Source organism: Paroedura picta, chromosome 8, assembly GCF_049243985.1.
Source record: "Paroedura picta isolate Pp20150507F chromosome 8, Ppicta_v3.0, whole genome shotgun sequence".
In the NCBI taxonomy this organism is placed as follows: Eukaryota; Metazoa; Chordata; class Lepidosauria; order Squamata; family Gekkonidae; genus Paroedura; species Paroedura picta.
The window spans coordinates 27,470,134-27,490,956 of record NC_135376.1 but is presented as its reverse complement, the minus strand read 5'-3'; the positions used below and the strand labels follow the sequence as shown (position 1 = coordinate 27,490,956).

The following is a 20,823-nucleotide window of genomic DNA, read 5'->3' as shown; positions in this document are numbered from 1 at the left end:
CTTTGAGCTGTTGTCTTCCTGGGCGCAATGGGCTTTGCCTCTAGTTTACTATAATACGATCATCTATTGAAGTCTTCAGTTTTGGGACATAACATAACATTGCAAATTACTCTTATAGCCTGCCTGTTTTATACTCTGCAGTGGAGTAATAGGGGGTATAGCTAGATATGGTTTTAACCTTCAAGGCTATGTGCGGCCTGGGTCCTACCTATCTGAGGGATGGCTTGTCTGCCTATGCCCCCCAAAGGGCTCTCCACTCTGCGGGTAGGAATCTGTTGGTTGTCCCGGGTCCCTGGGATATCCACTGTGCCTCGGCCACAGTCTGGTGGAACAAGCTCCTGGAAGAGCTAAGGGCTCTGATGGAGCCATCTAGGTTCTGCAGGCCCTGAAAGTCAGACCTCTTCCACCAGGCATTTGGTTGAGGCTGGGGGGGTGGGTGATATCTGAGCATCCGAGGATTATAATTATAATTTAAGATCTGAATAACATTCTGGCTGGGTTGGGGAGATTATTGTTCCACTGTCTTGCTTTTGGGATATTATGTGCAATAAACTGTTGTTTTAATGGGTTTTATGGCATATTGTTTTATGGTTTTAATTGTAAGCCACCTTGAGGTGTCAAAAGTAGTGAGAAGCGGGATACAAATCTAAACATATAAATAAATAAATAAATAAATAAAGATATCAAGGTACTTAAATATGTGGCTTATTTAGTCTGTATGAGACAATTCAAAGAGTTGTGTTCCATTTTAATTTTTTGTTCTTTCCTGTGTACCAGATAGCAAAAATTATAAGACATATGCTAAAGTAGGTGCAGTAATATGCAGACTGTATTGTGTATATTTGTACTTCTGTTCATAGAGTACATATATTTACTTTTAAATCTCATCCATATAATAAAAATGCCAAATACAATTTTATAAGTCAAATTATGAATCACTTTACAATAAAGTACTAAAATAAGTTATACATGAATTTATAATAACACACTAAGGTAAATTTAGTATTGATAAGAAATTTTTACATATTTCCAGAGTTCTTTTTCAGGAAAAAATATGCATTCCCCATAGCTTCACTGTTTCTGCTGATTTCTGCCCATCCTGTGCCATACACAGTAAAGACTCAGTCGATAACCCTTCCCTGAGGTCTCTGAGTATGCTTAGCAGGGGACGGTCCCCACCTCTCACTAAGTTAGAATCAAGGGCAAAGCTTTATTGCTCTATTTTATTACCTTCCTGTTTTTTTCCATAATGTACTTGAAGAATGATGTACACTGTACTCTGCAGGAATGCTGTAGTGTAGATCAGTGGTCCCCAACCTGCGGGCCATGGCGCCGGGCCGCGGCTCCCTCTCCCCGCCCCCCCCCCGCGCGCAGTAAAAAACTTCCCGGGCCGCAAGCTTGCGGCCCGGGAAGCTACTTACTGCGGGAGGGCGGGGAGAGGGAATCAGGGCCGGGCCGCGCCCGTGCAGGCCGCGCCCGCTCGGCCCGATCCGCGGGCGCGGCCCGCGAGTGCGGCCCGATCCGTGGGTGCGGCCCACGGGCGCGGCCGGGCGTGGCTCGCGGGTGCGGCCCGCGGGCGCGGCCTGAAGCATGGGCGTGGCCCGCGTGGGCGCGGTCCCTGCGGGCGCGACCCGATGCCCTGCCGGTCCCCAGCCTAATAAAGGTTGGGGACCACTGGTGTAGATGGTACTTTAAGAACAGTGGGTATGAATAAAATTGAGACACCATTAAGCATGCTGGTCTTTTCTCCACTGAAAATACTATAAATTATGCTTTAGAAGAGCAAATGTATTGTTTGGATAAATGGATCTCTTAATGATTATGAATGTAAATCATGTAATGAAAAGATAAGCATCTAACATTAATTTTAAAAAGATTTTTGAGGCTATGAATCTGAACAATTATTCTCCTGAAGAAGAATATAAGATAATGAAGACTCCAAGGTTATGCATCAGGTGTGAACTGAAAACAACTTGAAGCTTCCAAGAAAAGCAATATATTTTGAACACTGTGTGGTAAAGGACTAATACCTTTGCCCAAATTTTTTTGCAGTGGAAAGAGGCTCATCTGAGTCAATGGGTTTTCCCCAGTAGAGCGGGGGGGGGGGGGTAGAGTGTCTGTTAAAAACAGCATTTATGGCTTAAAATGGGTTGTATCTGCACGAAGCTGCAACATCTTACTTGTATTGGAATCTTTAAAGTGATGTTGGCCCCTTCAGGGCCTTAAGGAAGAAATAGCAGCAAGTGCAACTTTTTTCTGCCTTGTAGAATCACTGATACGTGATCATGGAGCTACAAAGAATTCTGTAAGAGAAACTTGCCTAAAGGGGTGTGTTCCGACAGTAAAGTTTCATTATGTCAAAGATGGGGTGGAGAGGAATTGTTTTTGGGTCTTGTTTTTAACATTTAGAAATCTACCATAAATAAACTTGATAACAGTGATAGTATAATCCGTAAGTGTGATTTCAATTCCTAGGGAATAAAAGTGTTTAAGAACTTTCTCTTTAAATTGATGCTGTGGCAATAGGTCCCTTTTCTAAACACATATTGGGTAGTGTATGAAGAACTCTTTAAGAAGGCTACACTTTTGCCCTTCTATTCAGTGGAATAGTGGAGGTCTAGGTTCACTCCAGTTGTTTGGGAAGAAATAGATTTTTTGCAGTTTTGAAAGTCCTTTGCGCATGATATCTGTTTTACAGGTTTATGCTGTTAATAATGTAAATACTCTCCTATCAAGTCTTTGTGAGATTTTTATAAAATGCTAAAATAGCAACATAATTGTCATGAAAAGCTACATATCTGAGTTAAGATAAAGCTGGTAACTTTGGAGCTACAGAACAAATTGAATATATTTTAAATAAAATTGTATACCTTGTCATGAGGTTAAATGAACTTATGAAGCTTTTTTTTTTTTTTTGCTAAATCATACTTACTAGATTTGTTGTATTTGGACTTTGATTAGATCAAACAAATAAAGACCCATTAATTTGTGACAGTCCAGCTTCAACTAGAGATGTGAAGACCCACAAAGATCCTTAAAAACTGTGCTGCATTTTTGGAGTACTATTTCAAATTTTCCAGACTTCTTTCTAAGCAGAAACAATGGAAAATTTGGAGGAATGTTAAAGGGGGGGGTGAGAACCCTCTTGTAGCATGATTTTTTTTAAATGAACGGAATGCTTCTTCGTGTTTTTATCACTCAAATGTATGACATTAAAAAGTCTGAGGACAGTCTCAGTTTTTTCCAGTGTAAAAATTAGTTGCTTGAGGGTGTTCTTGAAAAAAAAAAGCAACCCAAACACCTATGATTTCCCCCTCATTGGAAATATGTTTTACTCAATGTGCAGATTTTTTAAAATGTGAAATGACCTAGTGTAGACTTGTATATTTTCAAGATGTTCTGTTGAAATGTAAATTTTTTTGTTAACAGTATAACCAATAATGTGTTTAAGGATTGTACCATTAAAGAGTTCAGTGTTTTCAATGGTGGGACAAAAGTCCTTCTTGTGGCTGACTGTTTCTGTATGGATGATACACTTTCTTTACTGCAGAATTGCTTATCTGCTTTCATTTGTTTATCTCTCATAAAACAGAAAATTAAAGAGCATGTGCTGTAGTAGCATAAGGGTGCATCAGCTTGCAACATTTTTTCCTAGAGACTGGGTACTCTTGAATTTTTTCTCAGAAAAAAAGGCATAAATCTAAATTGTGCAAATATTCAAAGTAATGTGATTTTATATGGTAACTAAGTTGTAAATGATGGAATTCATATTGTTAAACCAGTAACAGAAGAATGTTTGATAGGAAAGTAAGGATTGCATGCTTCATCTACTCCCTCCCTGCTCCCCCATTCCCTTTTCTGTGGCTTCAGTAGTTTTGGAAGCGATACTTCTAATTTTGTCATCTTCAGAGCTGGTATGCATTATTTAGTATGATATCTTCCAGTAGATTTTTTTACATGGATGCTTGGTGAGCATCTGCTTAGCGTGTACAAGGTCCTATGTTCAATTCCTAGCATCTCCTGTTAAAAGATTAGGTAGCAGGTCATGAGAAAGATCTGTATGTGAAATCCTGGAGACCTTCTGCTTGTCTGTGGACAATATTGATCTTGATGGACTAATAGACTGAATCCTTAGCAGCTTCATGTGTTCTTATGCTCATACTACACTTAAAATTTTTGATTTCTGAATAAAATTTGTTGGGATGTGGAGAGAAATCTACATGTGAAAAATGACTTTTGGCTAATATTCTTAATAGGACTTGGCAAAGATTTTCCCAAGCGTTTTCCAAAGTAGAGTATCAGAATAATCTTTTTCAATTTTTACTATTTGCATCCCCACAGATTATTCCTGATTGGGTTAGGATGATTGTCAGTTATGTAGTCAGATAGTCCATGAAGTCAAAAAAGCCTATATGTAAGTGGAAACCTGGTTTCGTAATTGCATCATCCAATTTTCTGGTAACAATGAGTCAGGATCTCTTATAAATCTACTCTATTACTTTCCCTAGACAGCTCATATTGTTTCTTTATTTAGAAAATTACTAGGCTGCCTTTCTGTTATACTCAAGGCATTTTAAATATGACATACAATAAGTCACACAAGTCAGTTACTAAAATCCAACTCTAGCTCCTGTTCATTAGCTTGGCAGATGAAAACAATTTTTTTTTCCATGGAAGACATTCAAGGGTTTTCAGGTGGTGTTAGAAGACCTGCTAAAATGATATAAATTGCCCCTCTTGGGGTGGGGGGGGCATGGAGCTGCAAGTTCAGAAGGCTATCAGAGTGATCCTTATTGATTGTGCCTCTGAAAGGTTTGGGTCCTTTAGGAGGTAGTACTCACTGTGCTCAAGCAGGTTCATATAGGTCAGTGGTTCTCATCCTGGGGGTAAAACAACCGTTTTACAGGGGTCGTGGCAGGGCAAGCTGCTTGGCCGGGGGGGGGGGTGCCATCCACACAACAGCCTTGCGGGGTAGATCACAATAGAGCATTCATCTGTTGGGAACAGCGGAAAAGAGCGAGATCAGCATGGTGGGACAAAAGACAAAACTGAGAAACCCAAAACTGGGAAAAAAACAATTTATACACAGTCATGAACAATGGATCTTCACGACATTGGTCAGTTTTGGTTTAATTTCTGTGAAAGAAAACTTGCATAATTTTATGGTTGGGGGTTACCGCAATATGAAGACCTGTATTAAAGGGTTGCAGCATTGGGAAGGTTGAGAACTGCTAATACAGGTGGAAGTGATCTTTTAGCACTATGAACTGAAGTCATTAAGAGTTTTAAGGATTAAAATAACACTTTGAATTGTGTCTGGAAATGAGCTGGAGGGAAATGTAGTTGACAAGCTGCTTTTATATGTTCACTAGCTGCAAAGCCCGTTCATAAGAACGGGCTTTGCAAGGCTTCCCCCTTCCCCCCCCCCAGCACGGGAGCCTCTCCACGGCTTAGTCAGCGTGGGCGGCGGGTGTGCTTGGTGGGCTGCAGGGAAGGGAATGCCTCCTCCCTCCCTCCTGTTGGGTGGCCTTCCCTGCAACCTACCTGGCACAACCACCACTCACGCAAGGCAGCGGGCGTGCTTGGTGTGTCACAGGGAAGGGAAGAGTGGTAGGTTACACTGAGAGTATGCAACAGGGAAGCGGGAATTTGAACTTGGGTCTTCCAGATCCTAGTGTGAAACTCTAATCACTATACATTCTGGTTTGGTGAGCCAGTTTGGTGTAGTGGTTAGAAGTTCAGACTTCTAATCTGGCGACTTGGGTTTGATTCTGCACCCCCCCCCCCACATGCAGCCAGCTGGGTGACCTTGGGCTCGCCATGGCACTGATAAAGCTGTTTTGACCGAGCAGTGATATCAGGGCTCTCTCAGCCTCACCCACCCCACAGGGTGTCTGTTGTGGGGAGGGGAAAGGGAAGGCAAATGTAAGCCACTTTGAGACTCCTTTGGGTAGAGAAAAGCTGTGCCTTCCTCTTCTTCCTTCATGGGGTGGCTGTTGTTGAATGAGTTGCAAGCAGCTGTGTCTGGGTGAGTCATGCAAGTCACAGGGTAGCAAGTCACCCAGTGGCTTCCTCTGGCCCTGGCTTGGAGTGAGTCGTCCCTCAAAGGCCCTGGAAAGGACTCTGTCCCTTCCCTTTGCCTGTTTCCGGACAAAAACAAGTATTGCTAAGGCTGGCAATACTGTTGTGGTTGTCTATCAGTGGCCACTGTGGACATCTGTTTCTTAAAGCTATAGGCACTTTTTTATCATCTGAGAAGATTAACTCCCCCAATGTGTGTATGTATTTTAGCTAATTGCAGTAGAGTAGCGTAGTTACAATTCTACTCCCATCAGCCAAATTTAAAAACCTAGTAATAGCAACAGAGATTCCCTAGCACTAGTCACCACCCAGTGACTCCTCCACATTGCTGAAGTATGAAGGGTGCTGATCAACATATAGTATTGCTGCTTTGGTGGTTGGTTTTTCCCTGACAGCTACTGCTTTCTTCCTAGATAACTTACAACAGTGATCACAGCCAGTTGGGGATTGCATAGCGGAGAGAGCAACAGCAAACTTTTAATGAAACATGGCTGCCCACTGTAATAGCTAGAGAAACTGAAGAGTCTGGTAGCTCAGTAGGAAAGCATAAAGCAATGGGAAGCCCTTTTCTGGTAGGCACTCCAGTGGCTGGCTGTTGCTTTTCTTGGGTAACTGACTGACATGTTTCAGGTTGCCTCTATTTTGTATGGCCTCTGTATCCTACACAGCCACTTTCCTTGGTTAGATCCTAGTGCATTCTTATTTCCCTAGTCTCTCTTGTCAGGGGATGTGGAATGATATGATATAGGCTCAGCTCACCAGCTCTTGGAAACTAAGCAGGATCGGTAGTTGGAAGGGAGACCTCTTAGGAAAATTCTGCAGAGGAAGGCAATGGCAAACCATTTTGTGCTCCACACTCGCCTTGAAAACCTCTTGATGGAGTCACCATAATTCAGTAATGATTTGATGGTACATATGTACATGTATACATCTTTGCCAGTCTTTTGTCTCCCGTCCTCATTTCTGTGCAATACCAGTGCTTTATCACATCATCACATAAACAATAACTGCGTGTGGGATTTGAGGGAGATACTGAACTGTGAGGGCCTGCCCTGTCAGCCTTTCAAGAGCTCTAGAAGCAAGGCTGTGAGCAAGACACAGGCTCCCAGTTCTGCTAGGATGTTGCAGTGGAAAAATACTGTCCTGTTATTGCTACTTTTTGTGTCCAATTATAGAAACATCTTAGGCCTGAGTTAAATATAATGCTAGCAGACTACAAGAATCTTACCTGTACAGGTCGGGCATCTCCTTTAAACTAGTCTCTTAGCTGCTTTGCATGCAAGTGCAGCACAGCTGAGATCATCCAGTATTACATACATTGTAGCAAAGCTTGAAATGAGGTACTGGGCAAATGCATGTACTGGGCAAATACATTCTTTTTGACCTTTAGTGTTATGTTTATTGCAGGCCTTAAGTATATACGTGTGGAAGAGGGGGGGGGGATTAGCCAGTATAACATATTGAGAGCAAACAGGTGAAATAGTTACAACTTTAATTGAACAACCATACTGGTAGAATATGGTAGAATATGTTTTGCTGGTAGCACAGATGGATGAGGGTCATCAGTCTTTCTGTTCTTGGAACAAGAATGAAGTTGCTGCTGTTGCCTTTCCATATGCCATGTACTTTTGAAAGGCATCGTAGTTCTGAGACAAAGATGTGGCAAGGCACCATAAGGCTAGATAATTTATGCACTGGACACTGCTAACGCTGTGGGCCTCAATGAAGCCTGCATGGCTGGGATGTGTAGGAATGTGTGCGTGTTCTTCTTCTTCTTCTTCTTCGAATGGATCTTTATGTATTTATTTAATTTATATGCTGCTGCTCCTAGGCAGCTATCCTGCAGTGGCTCACAACATTTAATAAAATATACTTTGATAATTACAAAACGATAAAAGACCCCTCCCACCCATCCACCCCTCAACTCCGCCCTGTTCAAGCCTGCTGTCAACTATCATGCGTCTAAAGAAAGATGTAGTGTGGAATGCCAGAGGAGGTGCAGATCTTCCTCTGCCTGGTCTCAACCAAAGGCCTGGCGGAAGAGCTCTGTCTTGCTGGTCCTGCAGAACTCAGTCAGCTCCATTAAGACCCTTACCTCTTCAGGCTACCTCTCTCCCATAATGGGCTTGGGGCAGTGTGTGTGTTTGTTAGCTTGTTTGGGTATAGGTTTCTAGCAGCTCCTGGTTTACCTGTGAAATAACCTGTGAAAGACAAGGTTAGTAATAAGGTAAAGGTAAAGGTATCCCCTGTGCAAGCACCAAGTCATGTCTGACCCTTGGGGTGACGCCCTCTAGCGTTTTCTTGGCAGACTCAATACGGGGTGGTTTGCCAGTGCCTTCCCCAGTCATTACCGTTTACCCCTCAGCAAGCTGGGTACTCATTTTACCGACCTTGGAAGGATGGAAGGCTGAGTCAACCTTGAGCCGGCTGCTGGGATTGAACTCCCAGCCTCATGGGCAGACAGCTTCAGACAGCATGACTGCTGCCTTACCACTCTGCGCCACAAGAGGCTCTTTTTAGGTTAGTAATACACAAAGGCTAATACTTGCACAAAATAATCGCGATCAGGTGCTTATTGAGCAACTTAAAAGATAGTGTAATTTTCATTCCACATACTCCATATCAGTTTCCTTGCCTTTCTAGTGAGTATGTACTCATCTGCTGGTCACCCTAATGATACTGAAGGATTCTCTTGTTCAGAGTAATATCACCAGTACAATGCTTGCCCTACCAAAATAGGGAGTTGTATTGAAATTCTGTCTCTGGTTACCACTAGTTCTGCTCCATATACCTTTCAGGACATGATCCTGCAATCAAGTGTGAGTCTGAAATGTTTGTCCAACCATTGCAAACACTGAAGAGAAATGCTTAGTACCTACCATCATAGGCAATGGTTGCATTCCACCATAGTTTTCTTAATAAATGTGGGGCAAGGGAATGTTGGGTTAGGGTACATGTGACCAACAAATGATCTCTTGCTGCATATTAGATATTTATCCCGCGTTGCCTTGATGGGAAACTCTGCTGCAACCTGAATACCAGTTTCTTTATCTGGGGTGGGGGTGGGGGGGTGTGATTCTCAAGCCATGTGTGAATAAGTGTTCTACTTATTTAGGGTAGCTTAGAAGAGAGATTGAAAATATACAAGGATCATACTTTTTAGGTGTGGACCCATCTTGCTTACGTCTGTGGCTTTTCATGTGACTCCAGTTGAGTTTTCTAGGCATGAAAAGGGTAAAGTAGTGTTATAATGTTCATCTTGACTTGTAAGGTAGTACTTGCATGATCCTGATTCTATGTTCAAGTAGGATTCTTAAATCAAATTCTGACGTGCCAGAAATTGGGGGGCAGGGCAGGGGGCTAGTTCCAAAGTCGTTTGAGTCTGATGGAGTTCTTTTAACTTACTGGGTTGTATTTCATGTAATATTTTCCTACTTATTTGTATAAGTAATAGGAGCGACCTCTTAGTGTTTATAAGTTATAAACTATATCATGCTGTGTTCTCATCACACTCTACCCATTTTTTCTTTTTTGTTCTGACCTTGTACCATTGGCAACTGTATTGCTAGGCCGGCATACATTTCAGTTTCACTGGCACTGGGGAGCTTCATTATGTCCATATTATCAGTTAGGAGGTGTAACTCAAGGATAGGATTGTTGTTGAGCATGTACAGTATAGAAACAGAGTTGGAAGGGACCTCCAGGGTAATCTAGTCCAACCCGCTGCAGAATGCAGGAAATTCACAACTAACTGCGCATCCACAGTGACCCTAATTCCATGCCCAGATGATGCCCCCCTCCAAAAAGAAAAACCACAGAGCCCCTGGCCAGTCTGGCATAGAGGAAATTCACCTCCTGGCCCCAAAATGGTGATCAGCATTTCCCTGGGCATGTAAGAAAGGGCCACAAGTATGGCCAGCCACTTCTGCCCAGCCCAGCCACTTATAATCTGTCTGAATTCACAGAATCAGTATTTCTGTCAGGTGGCTATCTAGCCTCTGCTTTAAAACTTCCAAGGAAGGAGAAGCCACCACCTCTGAGGAAGCCTATTCCACTGAGGAACTGCTCTGTCATGAACGTCTTATGGGTGTTTAGCTGGAAATTCTTTTGGATTACTTTCATTCCATTGGTTTTGTTCCTGCCCTCTGGGGCAACAGAAAATAACTCTGCTCCATCTATATGACAGCCTGTCAAGTACTTGAAGATGGCTATCATTTCACCACATAGTTGTCTTCGCTCCAGGCTAAACAGACCAAGCTCTGTCAGCCTTTCCTTAAACGTCTTGGTCTCCAAACACCTCACCATTTTCGTTGCCCTCCTTCTAGATTCACTCCAGTTTGTCTACATCCTTCTTCAGTTGTGGTGCTCCATATCTGAACAGTATTCTAGGTGAAGTATAACCAGAGCAGAGCAAAGTGGTACCATAATCTAACATGAATTTGGACACTATACTTCTTTTGATACAGCCCACAATCCCATTTGCCTTTTTAGCCACTGAGTCACGCTGCTGACTCATCTTCAGACCCCTAGATCGTTTTCGCACATACTACTGCCAAGAGAGCAGTATACATTCAATTTTTCTTACCTAAGTGCAGAACTTTGTTTTCACCATTGAAATTCATTTTAACCCAGTTTTCCAGCCTGTCAGGATAATCTTGTATCCTGATTCTGTCTTCTGTTGTATTTGTTACCCCTCCCAGTTTAGTATCATCTGCAAATTTAATAAGCACTCCCTCTATTCCTTCATCCAAATAGTTTATGAATATGTTGAACAAGACAAGGCTCAGGACAAACCCCTGAGGAATTCCACTTGTCACTCCTCTCCAAGAGGATGACATACCATTAACAAGCACCTTTGGGTGTGATCAATCCACCTAACAGTAATAGGATCCAAAACTCATTTTACCAATTTGTCAACAAGAATATCATGTGGAACCTTATAAAAATGCTTTACTTAAATTGAGATGACGCATTTTCCTGATCCAGCATGGTACTAACTTTCTCAAAAAAAGAGAGGGTTAATCTGAAATGATTTGTATGTAAAGGATGTTACTGTAGCAGACAAAAATTTTTTAACAACTCTATCTCTTCTAAATTAAGACAAATGTTCAGGAATAAGAATATGAAAAGTTAACTTGTTATCTTTGTGTTGATGTCAGTGTGATAGGATAAAGTTTCAGTGAAGTTTTTCAGATAAAAACTAATTATAATACTCTGTTTTCCTGAAAATGCACAATTAATTTAATGTTTGTTTTTCTTTCCAGGTTTAATTTTGCTGTTTTACCTTGTATTCTACGGCTTCTTAGCTGCACTCTTTACATTCACAATGTGGGTTATGCTGCAGACTTTGAGTAGTGATATTCCCAAATATCGTGACCGGATTTCTAGTCCAGGTAAGTGTGTGCACTTTTCAAATACAGCCTGGTGCAGAAATAAGTAATAATATACAGTGTCACAATCGTTAGTTTTCTTAATCTTAAATTACCAGCATTAACAGTTATTTTTACTGTGAATATGTCAGTGTTCTGGTTCTTGTCATTTTAAAGCATCTGCCTCTGTGGGAAGTTTGAGCTTCAGAATAAATATTTAAACTTCCTCAAATACATACAGCAAGGAAATTTAGAAAATCAATGGGTAGTGATTTTCTTGCAGCAGTTTCACAAGCTAAAACTGATGATGAAAGATCTGCTGAGTAATACCAAGGTTGTTGCCATGGAAGTATTGCGCATGGAGGAACTGAGGAAGCCCTTTCCCTAGTGCTTTAGTTCAGAGATGAATCAGGTCCCCATAGATCAGGGGTAGTCAAACTGCAGCCCTCCAGATGTCCGTGGACTACAATTCCCAGGAGCCCCCCTGCCAGCATTTGCTGGCAGAGGGCTCCTGGGAATTGTAGTCCATGGACATCTGGAGGGCCGCAGTTTGACTACCCCTGCCATAGATGTTTAAAACGATGTTCCTTGTATTTCCTGTGTGGCTGCAGGGAGAGCAGGTCATTAAAACATATATAGTTCAGCCTTAATAGACTGAAGTACTGTGTTTACAGAATAGCAAATCAGTCTTGAGGTGTTTTTTTTAATAACAGATTTTTTAATTATTCTATTAGAATATGACAAAATGTTGATATTGAGAAACTACATTAGTAAAATTATATGTACTCTACAAACATTTTAGTATAAAATCCCGTTCTGTTCCCGTGTCACTTATCTTCTTAAATAGTTCAGGTAAGGACCAAGTCTTGAGGCTTAAGGTTATTTTCCCCCCATTTATTTTTGCTTTTTAAAAACCGTCTAGCTTTTGAAAAGCCTGGCTTGTTTATATGGAACAGTCACTCCACCCTAGACATGTAGTATTTTACCGTATGAATCCTTCCACAATAATTTGTGCATTTTCATTTGGATAATTGAACATCTTGGCCTGAGTTCAAAAAATCTGTTCCTCTGAGTGAACTAAATAATTTTTATTAAAATTTAATCGAAAGGTTTTGTATAGTGCAGTTAGAGCAAGTGATCTATGCTGGTTTTGTCAGGATATGTCCCACAGGTAGTGGTTGAGAATTTGCAGCTTTCGTGGAACTGTGCCCTGCTAAACCAAGATGTAGAAATCTTCCCAGTGATCCTACTCAAAGACCAGATTTTTATCGCCCAACAGTTTTGGGTCTTATAAGCAGATTTCATACACAATTAGGTTATTAAATATGGCTCACTTTGTACTTACTATCCACATCCTAATTTTCATTGGTTCCTTAAAACTCGTAAAGCATTTGATAATTTTGAATGGCACTATAACTATTTTTCTGTCTTAACTTGAATATGAGAGACAAATATTTTTGCACAGATCCCTCCAAATTCTCTACTTACATCCCCAATAGAAGCCTATTGTGATAAATATACCAGAAATAAAAATGTATGGTAACGTGGTAAATGCTTAGGGGGAAATCAAATTCTGGCAAGATATTAAAGATGAATGAATGTAATTCAGTCCTTGCTATATTAGAAATCGGTTTCAAGACGAAAGAATATCATTAACATGGAAGGTGAAGTTCTAAGAGACGTGTCTGAGTTTGATTACAAAACAAAAAGATCATTAACTGCAATGGATATTTAAGGTAGATAGATAGAAACAAAAGAAAAGAATGTATGATCAAATTGATGCACAATTTTAGACAGCAGATGCCTATGGATCATTTACAAGGAAAAGAAATCACATCTACAGCCAGGCAGGCATTGGCACAAAATGTTTTTTAAAAGAAATCAAATTTTAATCCCACAGTGAAAATCATAAAAACAAGACTTAACCAACTGATTATTATTATGATCAGGCAGGTCTGGTGATGATGATGGTAGTACAGACACTCAGCATATCCTGAGACTATTGTCACTGTAATTAGGATAAGTCATTTTTAAGAAAGGGCAGCATAAACTGTTTATGTTGTAAACCACCCTGAGACCTATTTGGAGAAGGGCGGTCTAAAAATTAGATAATAATAAACAATAATAATAAACTAATTTATTCATGTAAGGAAAAAACAGATGAAGAATAACTTGCCAAATTTAATCAACTGAAAAATGGAGACGGAGAATACCAATTCTGCTAGAGTGTTTTGAAAAATATTTTTAAGCAGTTAATCTGTTTAATAAAAATGATTAAATATGCAAACCATTTATTCTGCAGGTACAATTTTAAAAATGCACTTTTCTAAATTGGGGTAGAATGTCACTTGTGATATGTGGTGGGTGGTATCTAAAGTTGGTTTAAAAAATATGCAATTGCTATATCACAGTTGCACAGTCGTGTCCAGTGAGCATCTTTCATTTAAATCCTCATGGTTTTGTGCATGCATTTTAGTGTTAGTACATTGAATGAAAGGGAACATAGAGGAATGCCGGTAAAGGAAAGGGGGAAAAGTTGAAATTGACATGACTTTTTTGAAACTGACAAACAGCTGCAAAGCCCTGTATTCCATATCTGCTCTTGGCAGTTTTTAAAAAGCCTGTCCTGTGTGAACTACCCTCTTTCTGCAAATGGATTGATCTCGCAACATTTTGCAGCTCTTTTTAATCTTTTCCCCCTGCCATTTTGGTTTTATTCAGTAATCTGAGACTAGTGATGGTCTAATATTGCTAAAATCATGCTACACCAAAAAAAAAATTAAAAATGTGGGAAATGGCGCTTGTACGGTGATAAAGGGGGAGGATGGTGGAAGGAGCAGAGGAAAAATCTTGATGTGAGTGGGGAGTGGACTTCGAGGGGTGGCAAAATGGCAGGGGAAATCCAAGGGAATCTTTATGCATTTGAATGACCTTTGGCTTGGAAGCGAAATAAGGGAGATATTGGCACAAAAGCAGTCTCTGAATGACTAGAAAGCAAACTGATTGTTGAAAGTAGAAAAATCAATGCAGAACAACAAAGAAAACCCAACGGACATGCACGGTGAAAGCAAGGAAAACACCTGTGCATAATAACCACATAAATGTAATTATGGATAGTTTTAAAGCCTGATCTTTAAGCATGTCTAAAAAAAATACCCCCAAAAAAACACCCTCTCCTTACCACTGGAGGGAGTTTAAATTCAAAGGATTATTTTTGTGAGTACCTTTGGCTCACAGATCTAAGTAATCTGGAAGGAACTATTTTTGGAAAGCATTTATGTATTTATTTTTAAAATACTGAAATTATACACATCAACATCCACCTGGATCCATCCTCTAGCCCAGTGGTCCCCAACCTGCGGGCCGTGGCCCAATGCCGGGCCGCGAAGGCCATGGCGCCGTGCGGCAGCTCCCTCTCCCTGCCCCCCCGCAGTAAAAAACTTCCCAGGCCGCAAGCTTGCGGCCCGGGAAGCTTCTTACTGCGGGAGGGCGGGGAGAGGGAATCAGGGCCGGGCCACGCATCGTGCATGCGCGACCGAAATTGCGCATGTGCAGCATTTTGCGCATGCGCGATTCGGCCGCGCATGGCGCCTTCGCGCATGCGCAATGTGTGGGAACGGGCGCGGCCCTGCCGGTCCCCAGCCTCAGAAAGGTTGGGGACCACTGCTCTAGCCCTTTGGGATATTAATATAAATTTTCAAATTAATCACCAATCTGATATGAAAGTAGCAACTTTTGAAAGTGAAGCTGTGGAGGATGATACTGAGCTACCCCAGAGATCTCTGCAGAAATTTTAAATTGTGTTGAAAAAGATGAGTGGGTAAATCCGAAAACAGAATTTTACATGTCAGGACATTATACAAATGAGCCCTCAAACCTCACTTACATCAGTTTTTGTTTGTTAACACTTCTGGTGAATTCTGGTATCCAACCATCAATGGACTTTGCAATGTGGGATTTTTTCCCACTTCCACCCCTGCCTGCAGAGCCCCCCCCCCTTATTCCTATGGTCAGCATATAGAAAAAGTAAGGAAGGAAAGTAAGACATCTTGGTAGGAGATAGCTGCTGGAAATTTCCCACCCCCTTTTCCACAAGCCAAAATTCCATTTCATTGGAGAATCTGCATGGTTGGATACATGCCTGGGGTTGCCAACAGCTGTGGAGATAAATGTGCTTGCTTTTAATAGATATGTGGAAATGAGCAGCTGTATCTTCTTATTATGTGGAGGTAAATAACCTCACTTGGTGAATAATGTGTTAAGCCTCTATTAAAGGGACAGGGCATTTTTTTCTACAGAAAACTAGCAATCCTCTCCTATCATAGGTTGTAAAAGTTTAATCCTGCTTTTTTTCTCAAAGCATTGCCCAACTTCCTGCAAAACACTTAAGATGAGGCAGACATTAGCCTATGGCCAAGGAACTAACTGCATCATGAATTGGTAGCAAGTTTTGACCTCCTGTGTCAATACCTAACCTTTCCTTTGGGAAGTGTCCAAAATAAGATACATTTCCATCAGTATTTATGTAGTATTAACTATTGCTAGGCTAAAGGGCAATAGAAATGCTGTTTCATAATAATGCACTGGAATAAACTGTTTATTCATTTACATTTACAGAGGTGACTCATATTTTTTAATCCTAAAATTACATTACTATTTTCTCTTTCCTGCTCTGGCTTAGATAATTTGATAAACTTGTTCTCAACATCAATTGTGATTATATTTCCCCTTCTCCTCAACAGAGTCAAATAGGAAATACTTTTATCCCTTGTGTGTGTGTGCGTGTGTGATGGTACAAGTCCTATACTGAGAACCAGGATTGCACCGTTAGCTAAACTGTACTGGACTAAATAGCTTTGTGCAAAAAATATTAATTGCTAGTTCCATTATCACCTCTGCTTAAAATAAAAACTAGGTATAACATGTAGAAAATTAAATATGAAATTGATAAGCTAGTTTTGCTATTTTACAGTCACTTGGGTGTTAATATTTGGCTATAGATTTTAGTATGTCTTACAGAAAAAAATGTAGTTCTTTGGAATAGGCTGCCTAAGGAGGTGGTGAGCTCCCCCTCACTGGCAGTCTTCAAGCAAAGGTTGGATACACACTTTTCTTGGATGCTTTAGGATGCTTTGGGCTGATCCTGCATTGAGCAGGGGGTTGGACTAGATGGCCTGTATGGCCCCTTCCAACTCTATGATTCTGTGATTCTATGATTCTATGATTATGACATTTGATGAAGATCTAAGCCCCTCTGTTTATAAAACAGAAATAATTCTTCCTGAGAAACGCATGGACTGATTGTCTAACTTCATCTTTTTGTAGGACTTATGATTTCACCAAAGCCTGCTACAGCATTGGAATTTTTGCTAGACAAGAATAACTCTAAAAGTTATGAAGGCTATGTGTCCGCCCTTCACAAATTTCTTGGAGGTATGTGCAAAAATTCTATTTGACAAGTACTTATTTTAAACTAAAAAGGTTGGTAAGAGGTTGGCAGATGGTAGAATATATTATCTTCAAAATTACCGGTCTGTAAATTCATACATTATTTTTAAAATATATCAATTGCCAATTTGAACAGTATGTTTTCCCTGAGTCAGTCTGCAGATAGTGTTGTACCTGTTCTACTCCCAGCAGAAGATGTACGCAAACGTGGACATTTTCCAGGTTCCTCTTCCCCAAGCAGTGCCATTTGATAGTTGGAAAGATGATGCTTGGGGTTGCAGGGCCCACATGAAGATACAGACGCTTAGCTTCCTGAAGAAATCAACAGCTTCAGAAGGTGGACTGGGTGGGATCACATTCCTGCCAAGCTCCTTTCCATTCTCAGACTCTTATCTTTCCAATGTCTCCAGGAAGTTCTTAATTTCTCTTTCTCCCTCTCCCCTTCCCCTCCCCATCTTTCTCCCCAATGAGAACCCAGAGTGGCTTTTACAAATGACTTCTGCAAAGAATTTATGGTCTCCTTGGATTATTTCCAATGTATGTCAGGATTGTTTACAGTAAGGATGATCAACCCCTTTGGCCCAGGTGCTGAAGAAAACATATCTACCTGTGAAGCCATTGACAGGCCAGCAAACACAAAGGGAGAAAGATGGTAATTGACTAAACATGTTGGGAGCAAGCCAATCTCATCAGTGTTAGCAGCATCTCAAGGATTTGCCTTGTATTGGGAGGTGATGATGGGCAAAAGCCATGCCTCTTGTCTCCTTCCACACTATTGGTCCAGCCGTGCTGCCAGTGCTTGAGCAGAGATCTGGCTTTGGGTACCAGGTAAACTGATCTGGTGTGCTGATGTTGGCATATGTGCCACCCCAAGTTACAATGTATTGTGTGTATAAAATAGTTAAATATTATAATTAATCGTGACATGCTGCAACTCTAAAACATCTTATGAGCATCTTGTGTATAATACTTATGACTTCTGCCTGCCTGTACTACGTATACCAGCGCTGCTCACTAGTCTGGTCTGATTGCTCACTACAGGTTTCCCTACCTGCAGTTCTACTAGTTTGCCTTCCACTTCCCTTGGGATGAATGTCTCAGTGCCTGTTATTTGCTGAAGTTATAATCATTTCAGCTGTGTATGGCCGATAAAACACAGGGCTGCTATTGAGAGAAGACTGCACACTCATTACTCATCTACTGTCTGGTTTAATTTTATGCTATCTTTATCTGGAAGACTAATAATATGCTTTGGTGGTAGCAGTCTTAAGATGAGCTTTGAGATGACTTGATGCTGTGCTATTCTTTCTCTTACTTGCTTCCTTTCAGTTTGGTGGTATCTTTATAACTATGTTGGGTGCTTGTATATCGTAATGAAGTAGAAAACTGGCCCAACAGGACCAGCCACAAGGACAGTTTTTACTTACCAGGATAAAAATATTATTTCCTGCATCCAAAGAGGAGGGGATTCTCCCCCCCCACACACACACACACAAGAAAATACTGACTCAGTCCTCACCAATAGTCTAAATGGAAGGGCCACACACAAGTGAAAAGGGAGGTACGGAAAGAAGAGGAGGAAGCATCCTAAATCTCTCCAAGCATAGTTAGGCTGTTGACCTGTGTTCACCTTCTAGAAGGTCCAAGCCTCTAACCCAGGCCTATGGAACATTATCTTATGGTGTTTAGATGGTTAGGGCAGGGGAGGTGCAAGACCCCCAAGTCCCACCACTGCTCATAGCAAAAGTGCTGTGGATTTTGTCCCAGCTTTGCCCACACTGGGATATGGAGTTGTGGACAGAGGAGAATTGGGGAGAATTTGTCTCACCACCACCAGTTTCCTTGTAAAATGCGGTCCCTAGCGCCAGGAAAGTATGTCTGGCTTCAACCAGGGCCATGGAATTTTCACTCATGGCCCCTAACCTGTGGAATGAGCTCCCAGAGATGACCAAGGCCCTGTTGGAACTGGTGCAGTTCTGCAGGGCCTACAAGATGGAGCTCTTCCACCAAGGGGCCAGTGACATAAAAACAACAAATGGCCCTCCAGTGGGAAACCTCCACTGAAAACAGCAATTATGTTTCTGTGCCAGTGACAATGGGGACTGCAATGATGGCATGGCTGAATGGAATTTTAATGGAAGATGCAATTTTATAAAGGTTGTTAATGTTTTAATGTTAATGTGTATAATTGTATTCCCACTGATGTACAGTGCCCTGAGCCTGCAGTATACTGATTGATTGATTGATTGATTGATTGATTGATTGATTGATTGATTGATTGATTGATTGATTGATTGATTGATTGATTGATTGATTGATTGATTGATTGAATGCTGTGGTAGTTTTTTTGAGTCTGGGGCTAGGGGTAGCATAGAACAAGTTTCCAGTCCTCCAGCCCATCTTAACAAAAGTGCTATGGTAAAGTCCGGAGTAGTCTAACAAAGGACAGGACCAGGTCTCTGGTCACTAAGCTGTAATCCAGACCTTTGTGAGACTATGGAGCCATCATTCCATACCATTACTCTTGATGGAATCATGAGGGAGGAGACATCTTCATACCTTTTAGACTACCTCACCTCAAAAAGCATTATGGGGTTATTGTCCCATAGCCTTGCAAAAGGCAGGGTTGGGGCTGTGGAGTTTCCAAGCCCCAGTACACATCTTTGCAAGGCAATGGAGGACTTTCTCCTTAGCAACATTATTGGCAACATTTGGTGGATGGAGGAAGAGACCTTGCTCAGCCTTTGTTTAAAAAAAAACAACAATACCAGTGGTTTTCACACAGATTGGGCCTTGTGTGCTTTTCCTGTGGCTGGTGCAGATGAATGCAGTAGCAGTGAGGCTTCCGCATAGCAGGTTTTTCTGGAGTTTGCTTGTCCCAGTCTCCTGGGAGGAGCCATAAACGGTTAAAACTAAAAATGAAGCACCCTTTCTCTCATTAGATTAGATTCCCAGGTTCACTTTTACAGTATTCACAATCTATTGCTAATATAATAACCACACAAATGCCTATTCTTTGTATTTGCATTCAGATCAGCTTGCTTACTGCACCGCTGCTTTGTCTGAGGAGTCTGCCTTGGACGGTTAAACCTGAAAGTAGCAGCAGGTATAGCTCCATTCTTCACATTCCAGGGTAGAAATACTGTCTGCGACCATTTCAGGGGTGTGAGCGTGAGAAAAAGAGGAAAGAGATACTGTAGGGTAAACAGTAGTGTTATATTGACTCATGTAACTTTCTTTTCTAACATTTAAACCAAGAGGAGCAGCTTCTGTATTGCTAAGAATACTTCTTGCTGTAGTCTTGGAAGAACAGGTCGTTATCCTGACCATCCCTAGAGATGTAATCGTTGACATCACTTTGGAATAAGGCTTCTCAGCTATGAAGCACAACACATGCGCTTAGATTAATGTCATTAATGGGGAAGTGCTAGTGTTAAAGTAGGCTTTTTAAAACGATGCTCTGAAAGCATATTGGCAAGAGCCTGATTGCCTATAATGAAGCTGACTTGGTTGCCATTCCCTGGAAACACATGGTTGCTTTTCTTTACAAGTAAACCACGGAAACCCTTTGACATACCTTGATTTAAAATATGGCTAGATAATTGTGCTTCAGGGGCTGGCTTCTGGATACTCCTGCATAAGGACTATTGATGGTTGAGACAGTGGGGAGGCAGGTGTGTCTGTGGCAGGAATATTACTATGGCTTAATTTAGAGAGGAGAACTGCATTCATGACATTTGTGCTATCAGCCTCAGCTTTTAAACAGGCGTCTGGGATAGCTATGGCAACATAATTGGAGTTGAGTTGGAGGGAGGGCAGGCCAGGACACAGTTGCAATTTGCCATTCCCTACCAGCAGACAGAGGTAAATTCTCCAGAGAGAAATAGCAGAGCTACGAACGGAAAGCAAATAGCATGTTTTGCAA

General features: G+C 41.3%; 1 protein-coding gene across 1 annotated transcript in view; it reads left to right on the top strand.

Annotated features, from left to right (window-relative positions):
- ATP1B3 (ATPase Na+/K+ transporting subunit beta 3) overlaps positions 1-20,823 on the top strand; it is a 48,133-nt gene that overhangs the window by 12,086 nt on the left and 15,224 nt on the right. Inside the window, exons 2-3 of the mRNA XM_077348781.1 lie at positions 11,346-11,474; positions 16,776-16,883. Coding sequence (XP_077204896.1) covers positions 11,346-11,474; positions 16,776-16,883 — 237 coding nt within the window. The remainder of the gene's footprint in view (positions 1-11,345; positions 11,475-16,775; positions 16,884-20,823) is intronic.